The following is a 14,391-nucleotide window of genomic DNA, read 5'->3' on the forward strand; positions in this document are numbered from 1 at the left end:
GAGAATAAAGTCATATTACGAGAATAAATGGCTAGTTTCTTAATACTACGATTTTATTCTTGTATCATTCTACTTTATTTTCAAACGACTTTATTCTCATAATTTTGTTACTTTATTCTTGTAATTTTATCATTTTTATTTCCTTAGCTTGGCAATAATTCTCCTTCATAGTAGTAAATACGTTTTGTGAATAAATAATATCAGAACCTGGGTCAAAAATTAATCTAATTGGATAAAAAAAAAAAGATCAAAAGCCACAGAGACAATCAGACAACTTTATTTATTTATTTGCTAGAAAAATCATCTTTTAACATGAAATGTCAATATTACTACAGCATCATGTCTGACTCCTCTAAAGAAGCCTCGCTCATCTCCTCAGACATCATTTCATCAGGCTCCTCTTCCTCCTCCATAGGCCTCTTTATGCCCTTCTGCTTTGAGAGCGCAGCAGCGTAGCGGATGTTGTACATGTTGAAGTCACACCTGTGAGGAGAAAATACCTTGAACAGTTTGATTTGATTTCAGTAGGAACGGAAATACGAGAAAAATCCGGAGACTTACAGCTTGGACAGACTGTCAGAGTGTCTCTGGATGCTCTTCTGCAGTGACTGCAGTGTTGGGAGGATGGATGCAGACCTGAAAACCGTTAAAATCCCACCGTTATCACCGGTGGAAAGTGTGAGAATGAGTGGAATGAGTCGGGGAATCTGTTGTTACCTGTTCTTAAGTTTCTGGCCGTGCAGCATGAGCAGGTTCTGGGCCCAGGTCATGTAGAACTGCAGGTGGCTCGACTTCTCCAAGCAGGTAGCCACAAAGCCCAGCAGCTTCTCCACGTAAACGTCGGGTAGAGATCCACAAACCACCGGGACTGGAACACAAACGCGCAATCCGATTCAAAAACACCTCCAGGCTGCGAACCCGACAAACATCAGCTTCACACCTACTCTGCTCGTGCGGCACCGCTTCCAGCACTTCCTGCTTGAGCGCGTTTTCGTTGAGCCTGAACGCCAGGACGATGGCCGACGCCCAATCCTGGAGTCGGAGCTGCTTGCGAATGCTGGCCGGCGTCACGTCCAGGTCGAGGTCGTACGGGTCAAAGACCAAGGATCCGTCCAGGGAGTAGACCAGGAGGCCCTCGGTGGTGGTGGCCGCCCAGCTGCGCCCGGTTGGAGAAAACCGCAGAGAGCTGACTCGAATCTCCGGCTTGAAGTGACGGGAACTCATGTCGCCTTTCAGAGCACACAAAATTCACCCACTCATTCAAAAGTTAAAATCAGGGTAAACAGAAACGGAAAGATATCAAAATGGGTCATTTAAAAACACAAAGGTGTGATAAAATGACCTGATACACCTTTATGTTGCAGATAGGAGCAGACAGTTCGTTCCAGAGTTCATGTATTCATGGAATTTGTTCCAGAGCTCTGGGCCTCACAGAATTTGTTCCAAACCTCAAGTTTTCACAGAGTTTGTTGCAGAATTCAGATTTTCAGGGAGGAGTTGTTCAAAAGCTCAGGTTTTCAGGCAGTTTGTTACAGGGTTCAGGTTTTCAGGGAGGGAGGATGGATGAAATGCATACTGGTTGAAAAAGATTCATTTTCACTAGACAGTCTAGACAACATCTGGGTGTACAAATACAAAAATCCCGAATGTTTGGACTGGACCAGTACCTCTCCGGACTCCAGGCAGGCTAATGTCGACCCCGTCTCCGTCTCCGGCACCTTCGTCCACCAGAGCCAGGCTGCCGAACTCCGTCATCTTCCGTCTGTCCAGGAACTGCTGGAGGTGAAGCGAACAGTCGCAATCGTGCATAAAGCCTCCGCTCTGTGCAGCTGTGAATGAACGCTTCGTTTTACCTCCATGGCATCAAAGGACAGGTTGCAGGAGATCTCAAACTTCTTCAAGAGCATCTGCTCCTTGACGTTGTAGATGCAGACAAACTTTGAGTGGCCTCCTGCCAGAATTGATTCCCCGTCGGCAGAGTAACACAGCGCCGTGAAAGACCTGAACCACAAGCAACCAGAGTTAAAAAAAACCAAAAAACCCAAACAAACCCTACATAAACAGACATGCAGCTAGTTTTATTTGACATTTTAACTCACTTTCCTTTGGCAGACTGCTTGGCTGTGATTTTATCCGTCTCCTTGCGGCCCGTCTCCAGATCGTGGCGCCCGGTTATGGATCCGGTCTGCGCGGCGGTTTGGGGGTTCCAGAAAGAGATTTCTCCATTCAGAGTGGCCACGGCCAATTCCTGACCGTCAGGGCGATACGTCACACACAGACCTGACGAGAAAAGGCCACAAAAACACAGCCAGGTTACATCACCTAAGGAAAATCAACAATTCACATCAGCATGTGGTTTAAGACAGAAAAGTAAAAACAATTTAGAGCAAAAGAAAAAAAAATTACTGACTACATCATCTTTAAACCTATTTTATGTGGTTACAATCTGTAGAATCGCCTGATGCTATTTTCCACTCATCACAGCCTGATTCCATAATTTTTTTCCCTCAACTGTAGGTGATCGCAGAATTATTTAGCTTGAAAGTTGCATCTTTTTTTCTCTCATAGCAGTTTTTGAATAGCTAAAGATTCCATCTAAAACATATTCAAATGTTCTTCCCTCAAGACTTTCTTCTACACAAACATAATTTCTACATGTAATTTGGCCAAATAAAATGATTCCTTTGGTTTCCTTAATGCTACATAATTCTACAATTTCTCCTAAAAACCAGGTGATTACATCATGTTCGTTTTCAAACTGCAAAACCAATTTCAAAACAGGATATATTTTTTTAATTAAACACAGACTTATTCCACAAATTCCTTGACATTGCGTGATTTTCTGATTTTTCCTCGATGTTCGGCAATTCTAGAACTTAACATAGAAATGTGATTGATTATAAAATAAACTCCTTAAATCTGTTGGGAGTAATTCCCTTATGTTTTCCATTTTTGGAAAACATATGAGAAGAATAACACGCATTTTGTCTGTAAGAACATGATATTCCGTCATTTTTCCCTCAACATTTGATGATTCTCTATGTTTTATTTAAAACCTTCTACTTTCTACTTCTATAATAAGGTTATAAATGTTCTATCATTCTAATTTATCTCCAATACATTTTTTTCATTGTTTTCAACCGGGTGCCCTTCCCAGATTTCTCCATTTTCTGTGAACGTACCGTCGGATGTGAGGAGGAGTGTTTCTTTGACCTGCCAGCTGTCCAACATGTCCCACAGGCGGATGGTTCGGTCCCAGGACGCGCTAGCCAGGATGGACTGAACAGGACTAAAACACAGGGAGCTAACCGGACCCTCGTGTCCTCCGAGGACCTGGTCATCCAAAGACAGGGAATCTCACCTTCAACCAGTCTGGAAACACTACAAGAGAAGCTGCACAGACTTGTCCCTACCTCCAGCAGTCTGCCCGTCTGCATGGACCAGAGAAAGATCTCGAAGGAATCCTGAGCTCCTGCGCTCACCAGCTCTCCGCTGACATCTACGGCCAGCGATGAGAACTGCGCGGGCCGAGGAGACGTGAACGTCCTGAAGTTTCGGTACCTGTAAAACACAAAGCCCGCCGTCCTCGAGTCCTTTTTCTCGTTTGCGTCCCCTAAGCGGAGCCCCGGAGCGAGGAGCCCACCTGTGCAGGTCGTACGCCCGGACGGTGCCGTCCAGAGAAGCGCTGACGATGACGAAGCCGCTGGAGGTGAAGGTGACGTTGGTGACGCTGCTGGTGTGCTCGGTGAAGGTGACGAAGCAGAGCCCGCTGTTGGTGTTCCACACTTTAACCTGAAGAAGTAACCCATGAACGTTCAATTAGCAAGTTTGACTGAGATTTTTAACGCACAAATTTGCACTCTAGACTTCCTCCGGACTCACTTTCCCATCATCCCCTCCTGTCACGACGTACTGCCCGTCTGGAGAGTAAGCCAGCGAGGCCATGTTGTTGAAGTGACCCTGCTGCTTGAAGACGTAGGATTCGCTCTGCCACTCCCACACCAGCAGCTGACCCATCCCTGAAACCATGGTTATGTTTTACACCGTCACAGCCATAAAAACTACTTACATAGAGACAGGAAGTTTAACTGACGAGAACATCCGAAAGCAATCCAGTCTCCGGAGCTGTTTACAGCCACCGAGGCGATTCTTTGGTCTGAAATGCTGCAAGAGGGACAGAAATCAGCAAGAAAATCTCAAAGTGTTTCCTATTCCTATTAAGGCGCCATACAATCACAGTAACCACCTTAGCGAGTGAATCAGGTTAAACTCCGGGAGTTCGTGCAGGTGAAATATCCCAGATGCAAACCCCGTCACCAGGATGTGGGTGGGTTTATGGTAGGCAGCGGCGGTCAGGTTGTTGAATTCTCCCTCCTTGTTGAAGAAGTGTCTGAAAATGCAAAAAGAAAAGTGTTCAGTTTCTGAAGAAAAAGGAGTTGAAGGAGTTGTTACGTCAGGTCTATTTAGATATACCTTCTGTTTTAGTATACACGGTTCACACATTTTAATGGGATGAAATGTAATGTAAATCATAACGATCAGGCTGAACCGACACACTTTTTTCACTTCCGATACTGACACCGATATCTGAGGTTTAGCATCGTCCGATACCGATACAGACAAACAGTATTGGTATCGATAGATATTAATATCAGATTGGTGCATCTCTACATTCTAATGGTGTAACATGGTCTGTCTTCAGCAACAGAAACCAAATATCTATTTGACAAAAAAGAGGACTTACTTGCTCCTGTGTTTGTATCGAACATTTTTGACCTGTTTCTTGTCTTTCGGGGGTTCAGTTTTCCCCCGAATCACTTCCGCTTCCTCTCCCTCCACCCTGTCCTCGTCCTCTTCCTCCTCGTCCCCCTCTTGTCTCCGGGGCCCGGGGTTGGCAGAGCTTTTTTTCAGAACGAGGCCGTCCAGCTCAGTGTCGCTCTCCCAGACGCACAGCGCCCCATCCTGGCTCACCGTGTAAAGCTGAGCAAAACGCAAATCACGGACGTGTTACCAGAAATCTGTGTTGGCAAACCTTTTTAAAAAAAGGAAGGAAACGTACATCCAAGCTGTCCTTCTCGAAGAAACAGCCCACGATGATGTCCTTGTGTCCACCCAGGGAGTAGTAGATGAGGTTAGCCCAGCGCTCCGCTCCGAACACCCATGTGGACATGTCTTTGCTTCCCACCACGAAGCACCTGAAGGAAAACGTCCCAACCATCACTTCTGTTCACAAAGTTATGCGCATCTTTCTCTCTCTCCCACACTCTCGCACTCACTTGGAGTCGTCGGTCCAGTCGATGCACGTGGTTTCGTCATACGGGCCGTAGTAGCTCTTGTCCAAAACAAAGGCGTTAAACTCTCGCTGCTTCCCAGGGGCGTGGTAGAGCAGCGCCACGTTCTCCTTTGTCACGACAAACTTTCTGAGAAGCCAGAGCAGATTAACTTTTAAAATACTGTGAAGGTTAGGAAAGAATCATCTGATTAGATGTGAAAAGATCCTAACCTGCCGTCAGGTGAGAAGCGGATGCTGCTGACAGGCTTGTGGAAGTGGAAGTGATGAAGGACAGCTCGTGTGATGAGACTGACCAGCAGCGCAGCACCATCTGTTTGACGTCAAACAAAAACTTACAGCAGATCCAGAAAGCGAACCCATTGTTGTTAAAATGCAAGGTGTATGGCCCATCTTTTTTCCCCCAACTCTTTCAACGTTTAGCTAAAAAGATGCAAAGGAGCTGCTGGTTCCTAAAGGCTATAACAGTAGAATGGGACGATCTCCCGTTTTAACATTAGCTAGCATGTTGTCAGCTAGCATAACTTCTCTCATCACAGCGTGAAGAGAAAAGTTATGCTACCAAATATTTGTGAATGAGATACATCTCAATTAACCAAAGTTGTTACATGTAGGTGAGTACATAAATGATGAGGAAAAAAAAGCCCCAGAGAGATGGGGTGCTTGGTGAGCAAGGGCGCCAGAATACGGTTAACCTAAAACTGTAAATTTTTATTTAAAAAAAAAAAGGAATTTTATTGTTTAATAATAGTTTAATAATAACTACAAAATCATTAATTACGAATTCTTGCTTTCTTTCTGCTGGTGACATACGCGGTACAATAGGTGTGGATGCAGCGTGACTTCAATTGATAATCCTACTATAAATAGACTGGCTCAGGTTTTCCAGAGCTACCTTTGTAGCTGGAGTACATTCTGACCACATTTTCTTACATCGTTACTTTTTGATTGTTTCTTTCCCCAACTGCAACTGGACACGTATCACAAAGTGAAAACATTTAAAAATTACTTTCCACCAACTCCAAAAACCAGGAATGTTTCCACTGGTTACATCTGTTTGTTAAAAGTACTTCTGTTACTAAACCGATCACACAAATCAAGACAAATGAAAGCCTTTACCTTCATCGACCACTATGGCCAAACTGCCATCAGGAGACACACCCACACATGTTATATTTTTGGTTGTTGAAATCGGTAACGTCTCGGATGTATTACTGAAAAACAAAACATTTTAAAAAGACATATACATATTAATATCTTACAGAAATACATCAGGTTTTTTGGTTCCAAATGAATAGGACGTATTGTCAAAATTGTGAGCTAATAATAACAGCTTCCTTAATAGTTTTAAAGCCAAAGTTCCAGTTTTCCCAACTCAAATGTCAAATTTTCAGTCAGTTCAGTCACATTTTCAAGGAATCGGAATTAACATCGGTGTGTTTTCACATCGATGCATTCCAAATCTTTTGCCCAGTATAAATATGAACGTTCACAGTGGATTTTAAAACACACAGAGGTCAGATGGTATATATGGAGACTACAACATACATACATATTGTATGAAATGTGAATTGTTGCGCCCATCCCTGTTGGATTATTCCTCCGAGACTTACTTTTTCAGGTCGAAGACTGAGACTCTGTTTCCAACGGGACTGATCACAGCGTTCCCGTCTTTGGAGAAACTTAAATTCCCCTGACGATAGACTGCTCCAAGCAAGTTGGAAAACTACAGAGAGGAGACATGAGAGTGTGCAGAGACGAGCGGTCTGGTACAACTTCAGTAGAAAAACAACCTGTCAACGTATCTAGATATAGTCTCAAACCAAGACAAGTTTTAGGTTGTTTTTATTTATAAAATCGACCAAACAATATTATATATATTGTCTACCCAACATACATTAAACGCACAAATTTTGAACAAATTGTCTTAAATGTGACTTTGTTTTAATGCGGTTTTGTTGCCACGTTCTTTAAAAATCTCAAACGACGTCACAGACCAGCGCGAGGGACTTACCCTGTAGGCGAACTTCATCTTAATGAATAATCCTCAACTCTCATGCATTTATCTTCACTTAAATGTATTATTCACCCCCTTTAATTTTATTATTAACATATCACGACACATGCTTCTCCTTCCTCTACACGTGGGTCCTCTTTGTTGACACACGACACATCCGGTTCGGACGGAGTCAAAATCCAACAGCGCCCTCCACTGTCGACAGAGAGGCACGGCGACAAATACACTAAACAGAAAATAACACATGGTTTTTAATGTATTTTTATATTTTAAAAAATTGTAAAAAGGGTGGTAGGTTTTTGTACTCACATCCGTTTGCTCTGATACAGACTAAATAAGAGTAACCCCCTTCAGAAGTCAGCTAAATTATCAAAACAGTCAACCAGTGTGTAATTTCATCTCAATACAAAAACAAATATTTAATGAAAGAGAATCATTAGAAATACAACGGCGGGCGCATCGGGATGCTCTTCTTCAGCTTGGACAGTAAAGCTGGTTGGAGTTGATGGGAAGATTTTAGAAGCTGCAAAGACTTGAAACCAAGGCAAACCTTTACCTTCCAACAGGACAAAAACCAAACACCATTACATATAGCAACAAAAAGCACAAGGCTCCCAACAAGTGCCACCATGTTCTCTTATAGCGTCACAAGAGGTGAGTGCGTAAATTTCACAAGTTTACATTCATAAAATTTACAGCAGCAAAACAATGTTTTTGGAGAGAAAACAGATTTACAGTTTGATGTGGGTTTGGTTAACATCCAAACCTTAAGTTTAAAGTATACTTGAGCATATCAAAGATTCATTGCAATTATTTCATAAGAATATGCTTATGGAAATAAAGTTAAAACTTGGTGAGACAGAGAACAAAAACCTAAAACCAACGTCACAGTTGGAACTGAACCCAATCGGTCTCTCATTGTTTCCTTGCTAGCCTTTACACCACCACTTGCTGAATATTTAATCTGGTGGCAGCCACAATACACGGGCGCCACACGTGTGGAAATGGGATATTGCCAAAGATAAACTGAAAATGATACATCGGCCAAGTCACAAGGGGATAGTTGGTTTCTTCTGAGGCAATGGCAACATGTGTCAAAGATGTTGGTCACAGTTCAATAGTTTTCCCTTTTCACCTTAGGGTTTTGTGCCAGAGATCGAAACAGGGCACCACATGCAGTCGGACATACTTCTGGCCCCCAGTGGAGCATTCCAGACACCCGTAGACCGTTTCCCGCCGTTGACTTCCCATACCGCACAGTGCGCATGGTCCCTTTGGGATGTTGTGTTTCAAAAGATTGACCCGTGTGTGAGAGCTTTCCCTCAGGTAGGCCATAGATACATCCGTCATGCTGGCAGCTTTCTCGTAGTAGTCAGTCACCATGTCATCCACGTAGGTGTCGGACTGGGTGAGCTCTTCGAATGTCCTGTCGTCTTCGAACAGGAGTTGGTTGTGAGACAAAAATTGAAAGTGTTGCAAAAATTCATGTGGATAAACCATGTAATCATACCTGCTCGGAAGGGGTTTCCATAGATAATTCCAGACAGGAAGCGGCGTAGGCGTCCCATTGAGAAATGCCCAATGAAGCCGCCCAATTGCTCCCTGATTTGTTCCTTCTCAAAGCCCCCCTGAGACTCTGGAGCAACACAAATATCTGGAAAGGAAGGGGTTTAATAATGAACTTTTTAATTTAACTGTCACTACAGTTTTCAAGACTTGCACTAATGCAGTTCCAGAGCAAACTCTCATTTCCAGTTTGGAGATAATTTAGTACATATATATACTGTTTCTTATGGATATTACACAACATTCAAACTTGCTCATGAGCCCTTTAAGGGTAGAATATTTAATTGAAATTGTCCCAAGATGGAATTATCCAATAGGGTGGTGCCTCATCGAACACCAAGATGTTTGATGCAGCAAATTTGGTAAAATAGGTGGATTTTATATGTGTTGTGTCACTTAATATCCTTCAAAAGAATTTACAAAATTCTTATTCAGACAGATTTTACATATGCAGTAGCAAAATGGGTTGAAGAACAAGCCCTGATTGGAACTGACCATTGAAAATGGATCCTGAGTGGGATTGTCCACAGACAACAGACCCGGTTAATAACTATCTGTCTTGAGTAAATTCATTATGAGGTCCACAAACACATATCAGTTGGGAAAATGAAGGACTCTAATCGTCAATGTGAGAAATACTTAAATATTTTTATTTCACTGTTTAAGCCCCACTCATATTTTGAATAAAATCATGATCAAATGCCTTTAACAAAACATGCAGAACATGAAGTTGCCAATCCCAAGCACCTTCAAGTTTTAATCACAAATTATGACCCGTGCTCAATTGGTCTTTCATGTTAAAAGTAGAATTCAAATGAATGGTAAATTTCACAAGTCGAGTTAATGTGGTGCATTTTTTTGTTTCGAGAGGAGACATGACACAAGGTGTACTCCTACCAAGCCGACCGTCCAGACGGACGAACAGCTCACAGATACTGAAGGCGATGGTGGTGTGAGCCGGAATGACGATGGCTTTATCTCGACCTTTGGGGTTTCTTCCGTCGTCAATCTGAAACTGCAGAAGAATAGAACGCCGAGTTATCTCTGCTTTAAAAAAAAAGTGAAATATATAGTGTTTCAATGAAATTTCATATGTTAAAAATGATTACCCTCATGGTAGTCCCTCTCATGCCAGCGTGGACGGTTAGAGAGCACTGACGTGTTGTCCGGATGCTCTCTACAACCACACATAGAACAGTCCGTCCACTCTCCCTCGACTGACGAACCAGGCAGTGATCCAGGTCAACCTTCCTGGAAAGAAAGGAACATGTGAGACCTACTTTTCTGGCAAGTGTTCTACTCCTAAATGTAACCCCCTTTGTGAGAGCCAGTGTAAAATAGCATAATTAATTCATGTTTACAGGGAAACCCTCTTCTCAAATTCCAGTCACCAAAAGGAGATGCAAGGTCAGACATGAAGTTTCTATGAATATCAGGAAAAAAAACATCAAACCAAAATTTCATATTCAGAAAATGAAATCTCCTTTAAGCAGACAGGGAAGAAATTATAAAGAGAAAAGAGGTTTTGAAATATATTTTTGTTTTTCTCTAAGGTACCTAGAGTTGAGTTCACGGAGTAAAGTGGGGACCTCCAGTTCGTGTTTAGTCACAATGCCGAAAGAGGCTTTGACGGCCACCGAGTCTGACCCGCTGACGTTGAACCCCACGTCGTTAATTATGTGGTTACCTAGGCGACCGCTGAGAGCTACGTCAGATTTGTCCTCGTAGTTTAAGAGTTGATAAGACGATACTCCTGAAAACAACAAAAAACAACATACTGGGATTGCATCAAATTGCGAATTTATAGTTACAGAGTTATGTCTAAACGATCTTGTGTATTAATGCATACTGTAATAATAAAGCCAACACATAAACCAGATTTGACGAATGTGGTTATAGGCTTTCTCTCCATCCGCATGGTGCCATGTTACAGCACAATCAAGTAACTAAGTTGCCTTCAGTTGTAATAAAAATGCTGCCCATATAAAATATGACTTAAAAGAACATTGACTTTCATATTTAAATCCATGACATTGGGTCTCTGTCTCTTTAAAAACTCTGACTCTTTCTGAAACTTCGCCTTCAGGCCTTATTAACCCTTTAATAATATTATTTTAGCAGCGTTGCTCTGAGTAACTCGTATATTGAGCTCAACAGATGCGCAGTTCCACTGCAGTTGCTAATTGCTGCTGGCTAGTTTGAAGGAGCTAATCAGGTGTTTTGCGCAGCCTGACTGGTTGCCATGGAAAATTAAAGGATTTCTCAGCATGAAATAATCAAGGCAACACTCCAAGTATGTTTATGATGAGGGAATAACATTATGTCATGATGTAAAGCTCAAAATATAAAATTTTACACAATAATGCCCCTGTAAGGTCTCTTTGTTAAATGCACTCTAATGACTATTAAACTGGCTTTTAGGTGGTCTTTTGCAGAAAAAAAAAATCTTTAATTTCATTTAAAACATGCCTTCATATGTTTTCAATATGTTTTAGAAATGTCCATATGTTTTACAAAACACAATATATAAGTTAACAGATTGAAAGTCCCCATAAAGAGAAGGCACAAACTAATGTACATTTGGAAAATATTTAACTTTAATAGTTTCACGGTTGATTAAGATTCGATTTTCTTTTCTGTCTTAAAGGAACTTGAAAACAGAAATTTGACCAATATTAATTATGTGTGTTTTAAACACATGGCAACCCTTAAAATAACCCAACACTGGACCAAACGGTGCACTTCACCTGCTGTGATCTCTTTTTCCCCAACAAGGATGTCTTTCAGCGAGAACGGCGTCGAGGCGTACTTGTTCTTCTTCCAGAAATACCTCTTCCTCTTCCTGGTGACCAGGCTGAGGGGCTGGTAGCGGTCGGCCTCGCTTAGGCTCGGAACGGGGATCAGCCTCCCTGTGTCCCCGACCTGCTTCACAAAGTTTTTAGTGGCCGCAGCAAACATTTTAAATATCCCAAAAGCATTCAGACACAAACAAAAAACAATGGCACCGTCAGCTGGTCCACAACACTCTCTGACTACGGGTGGCTAATCCGGGTGTGTTCTTTCAGACTCGTGAAATTATAATTAATGCATGTGATGTGTAAGATAATATGGGAGGAGGTACGTATTACCCTGATGGATCCCTTTTGCTCTGCAGCTACAGAAAACAGATTAGTTTTATTTGATTTATTTTACATTTTCTTAAGACAGGCTTCCATTTAAGACAGGCACCATATTTCTCTAGTAAGGGCTTAACAGAATACAGCATCAAATGTAACTCAAACTATAGACTTTGACACAAACACAACTTGAGTGTTTGAAATATTCCAGTGAAGCAATAAGCAGAAGGGTTTACTAATAAACATAATCTGACTAAAATAAAGAAGAGGAGACTGAACAGGATATTTAGAAGAAAGGTTACATTCATTGTATTTCCATACTTTACTTTCTTTTTCCACTCTTAGCCAGACTAGAAAAATGCTTCCATCAAACGTCACGCTTTTCCTCCATGCAAACTTGTCTTAAGATTCCTTAAAATCCTGTGTTTTTTTTTTGTTGTTCTGGGTAGTTGGCATCGTTGCTTAGCTGAAGTTCACTGTTTGAAACTCTCAGTTAGTGGCCAGTCTTTGCTTTTGAGGTTATGCTGCCATGTAGTCTCATGTCTAGAAATAACTCCCTGTATGTTTAAAGTCTTCACGTTGTCCTACCACAGGAACTGAGGCCAGTATTAGCTTGCCATGTATACAAAATGTTCTCCTTTTGGTTAAAATACATCTTGCAAGTCGTTAAAAAGTATATTTTAAGACATAAAAACTAATTACAGTTTGAATCTTCACTATCTATTGCTTTGTTGTGCTAAACTTAGCTTAGGCTTGAAGAATTTGACGAATTTTGACTTCAGAAAATGGGAAATGACATACTGTACATCGAAGATGCTTGTACAGTTATTGGATGAAGCTGTGAAATAGCTGGGATATCAGGGAGACGGGTTGTACCGAGGTTTGCCCTCATGACCTCAGATTTTAAAGTTTCCATGCTGCGTTTAGTGCAAATCTAAACATCACGGATGTGCAAAGGGTTGAGCTTTTGTCTGATGTTGTATTCCGGTCCCGCGGTGGTTCCCCCTTTTCAGTAATGAGAAATCAACCTGTCTTCGGAGCGCTTGAAAGACTTCCTGTCTTGTTCTGTAGAGGAAACAAGCTACTTTTACCTCCATTATTAAGACAAATGTTAGACTTGAAGCAGTTTCCCCACTCTTTTGAAGCTCAAAATTCCCCCCAGAAAGAGTACAATATCGTTAGTCGAAGGAATCGTGATGTTGAAGTCTCCTGGGTTTGCTTCATTTCTCTGGAACATCTCTGACAGCCTGGTTGATGTACAGACTTGGCAGAGCTTTGACCTGGAAAACCCATCAGATGGATGCTGCAAACACACTGTAAACCATTCAAGATGGAGTGTACAGATGTAGGTCAGTAAGATGAATCCCTACAAGTTCATAGGCATATTACAACAGCAGTGTCAACTATTTAGGCGCCAAACACCAAACGACAACTTTTGTATGGGATCAAAAAAAGGAACCGGATGCCTTCTGTTTTATGGTTTTTATTAGAAGTTTCCATGGTAATAATAAAGCTATGGCCTCTTTTGCAACTCATCAGAAAACCGTTCCTTGTGTTTGTGAAATATGTCGGGAAACCAGAGTACTCGGTGTAAGTATTGGGTTTCTGCAGGTGTTCTAGACAGGAAATGGGTTGGTAGGTGGGGAGGAAACTATAGAGTCTGGAGAAATTCTGGACTTTCTCCCAGTACTCTTGTAGGGTTTCTTAGGCAGGACCAGTATTTAGTAGGAAGATGGAGGATAAATCAGAGTACGTGGGGATAGAGTCCAGTTTCTCCAGGTACTACAGATATGAGCGGAAACCGGAAGGAAGGCAGAAACCAAAGTATCCAGGGGGATTGTGAGAGAACTCAGACGTCTCTGAACGCAGGGAAGAAATAGGGAAGATGCCAGAGTATGCCACACAGAAACGTAGAGTGGTGAGAAAGGCAGTGAACCTGGAGAACCCAGAGAGATTGTGGGCATTACTCAGGTATTCTTGACATGTTTTGATACTGGAAAGAAGGAACTTATTGGCTTTCTCTTGGTACTTTAAAACAAAAAGTGAAACTGGAAGGAAGGAACGTGGCGTAGGGTGGAACGGAGTTGATAGAGAAGTCAAAAATTACTCTAGAGGAGGAGAAAGACCAGAAGGAAAACAGGAAGTAATAACAGGAGGCCTTATTGAAGGTACTTGAATAGGAAAGAAAACCATAGGAATCCAGGAAAGTGTTCCCACGGTATTTTAGGTCCAGTCTACATTATTATGACAATCAAAACAGGGAAAGTAAAGCAGAGAAACCAGAAATACTGTGGACCGTCTAATGTACTCAATCTGGGAGAACGATAAGGGTAAAAAAGAATATCCCAAAAATCTGTTTTTTCCAAAGGTACTTCCCAAAGCAGAAACTAGAGTACCCACAG

The 14,391-nt window shown here is 41.9% G+C and overlaps 2 protein-coding genes across 2 annotated transcripts; both read right to left on the reverse strand.

The window, feature by feature from the left end:
* Positions 1 to 275: 275 nt before the first annotated feature.
* On the reverse strand, positions 276 to 7,467 carry pwp2h (PWP2 small subunit processome component). Its single transcript, XM_028010877.1, has 20 exons — positions 7,305 to 7,467; positions 6,904 to 7,016; positions 6,410 to 6,504; positions 5,504 to 5,603; positions 5,277 to 5,420; positions 5,060 to 5,195; positions 4,745 to 4,980; positions 4,247 to 4,390; positions 4,094 to 4,164; positions 3,883 to 4,019; positions 3,644 to 3,792; positions 3,414 to 3,561; positions 3,183 to 3,333; positions 2,100 to 2,280; positions 1,854 to 2,001; positions 1,668 to 1,776; positions 945 to 1,229; positions 718 to 868; positions 562 to 636; positions 276 to 483 (listed from the first exon to the last, which is right to left on the reverse strand). Exons 1-20 carry the CDS (start codon positions 7,320 to 7,322, stop codon positions 330 to 332), a joined length of 2,745 nt encoding a protein of 914 aa, XP_027866678.1. The 5' UTR covers positions 7,323 to 7,467; the 3' UTR covers positions 276 to 329.
* A 136-nt stretch (positions 7,468 to 7,603) lies between these two features.
* On the reverse strand, positions 7,604 to 12,161 carry pjvk (pejvakin). The gene is made up of 6 exons (XM_028010887.1): positions 11,621 to 12,161; positions 10,431 to 10,626; positions 9,983 to 10,124; positions 9,771 to 9,888; positions 8,818 to 8,961; positions 7,604 to 8,740 (listed from the first exon to the last, which is right to left on the reverse strand). The coding sequence occupies exons 1-6, from the start codon at positions 11,829 to 11,831 to the stop codon at positions 8,439 to 8,441; spliced, it is 1,113 nt and encodes a 370-aa protein (XP_027866688.1). The 5' UTR covers positions 11,832 to 12,161; the 3' UTR covers positions 7,604 to 8,438.
* Positions 12,162 to 14,391: the final 2,230 nt, after the last annotated feature.

The sequence above is a fragment of the Xiphophorus couchianus genome, chromosome 24, assembly GCF_001444195.1.
Source record: "Xiphophorus couchianus chromosome 24, X_couchianus-1.0, whole genome shotgun sequence".
NCBI lineage: Eukaryota > Metazoa > Chordata > Actinopteri > Cyprinodontiformes > Poeciliidae > Xiphophorus > Xiphophorus couchianus.

What these genes read in the sequence shown, in the direction of transcription:
- pwp2h (XM_028010877.1), bottom strand. An exon ending in TCAGTCTTCGACCTGAAAAA is followed by an intron (nt 6,505 to 6,903) that starts GTAAGTCTCGGA and finishes TTTGTTTTTCAG; the next exon opens with TAATACATCCGAGACGTTAC. An exon ending in CGATACAAACACAGGAGCAA is followed by an intron (nt 4,391 to 4,744) that starts GTAAGTCCTCTT and finishes TTGCATTTTCAG; the next exon opens with ACACTTCTTCAACAAGGAGG.
- pjvk (XM_028010887.1), bottom strand. Translation starts at nt 11,831, where the DNA reads ATGTTTGCTGCGGCCACTAAAAACTTTGTGAAGCAGGTCGGGGACACA. An exon ending in GGAAAAAGAGATCACAGCAG is followed by an intron (nt 10,627 to 11,620) that starts GTGAAGTGCACC and finishes TGTTGTTTTCAG; the next exon opens with GAGTATCGTCTTATCAACTC. An exon ending in CCGTCTGGACGGTCGGCTTG is followed by an intron (nt 8,962 to 9,770) that starts GTAGGAGTACAC and finishes CTTCCTTTCCAG; the next exon opens with ATATTTGTGTTGCTCCAGAG.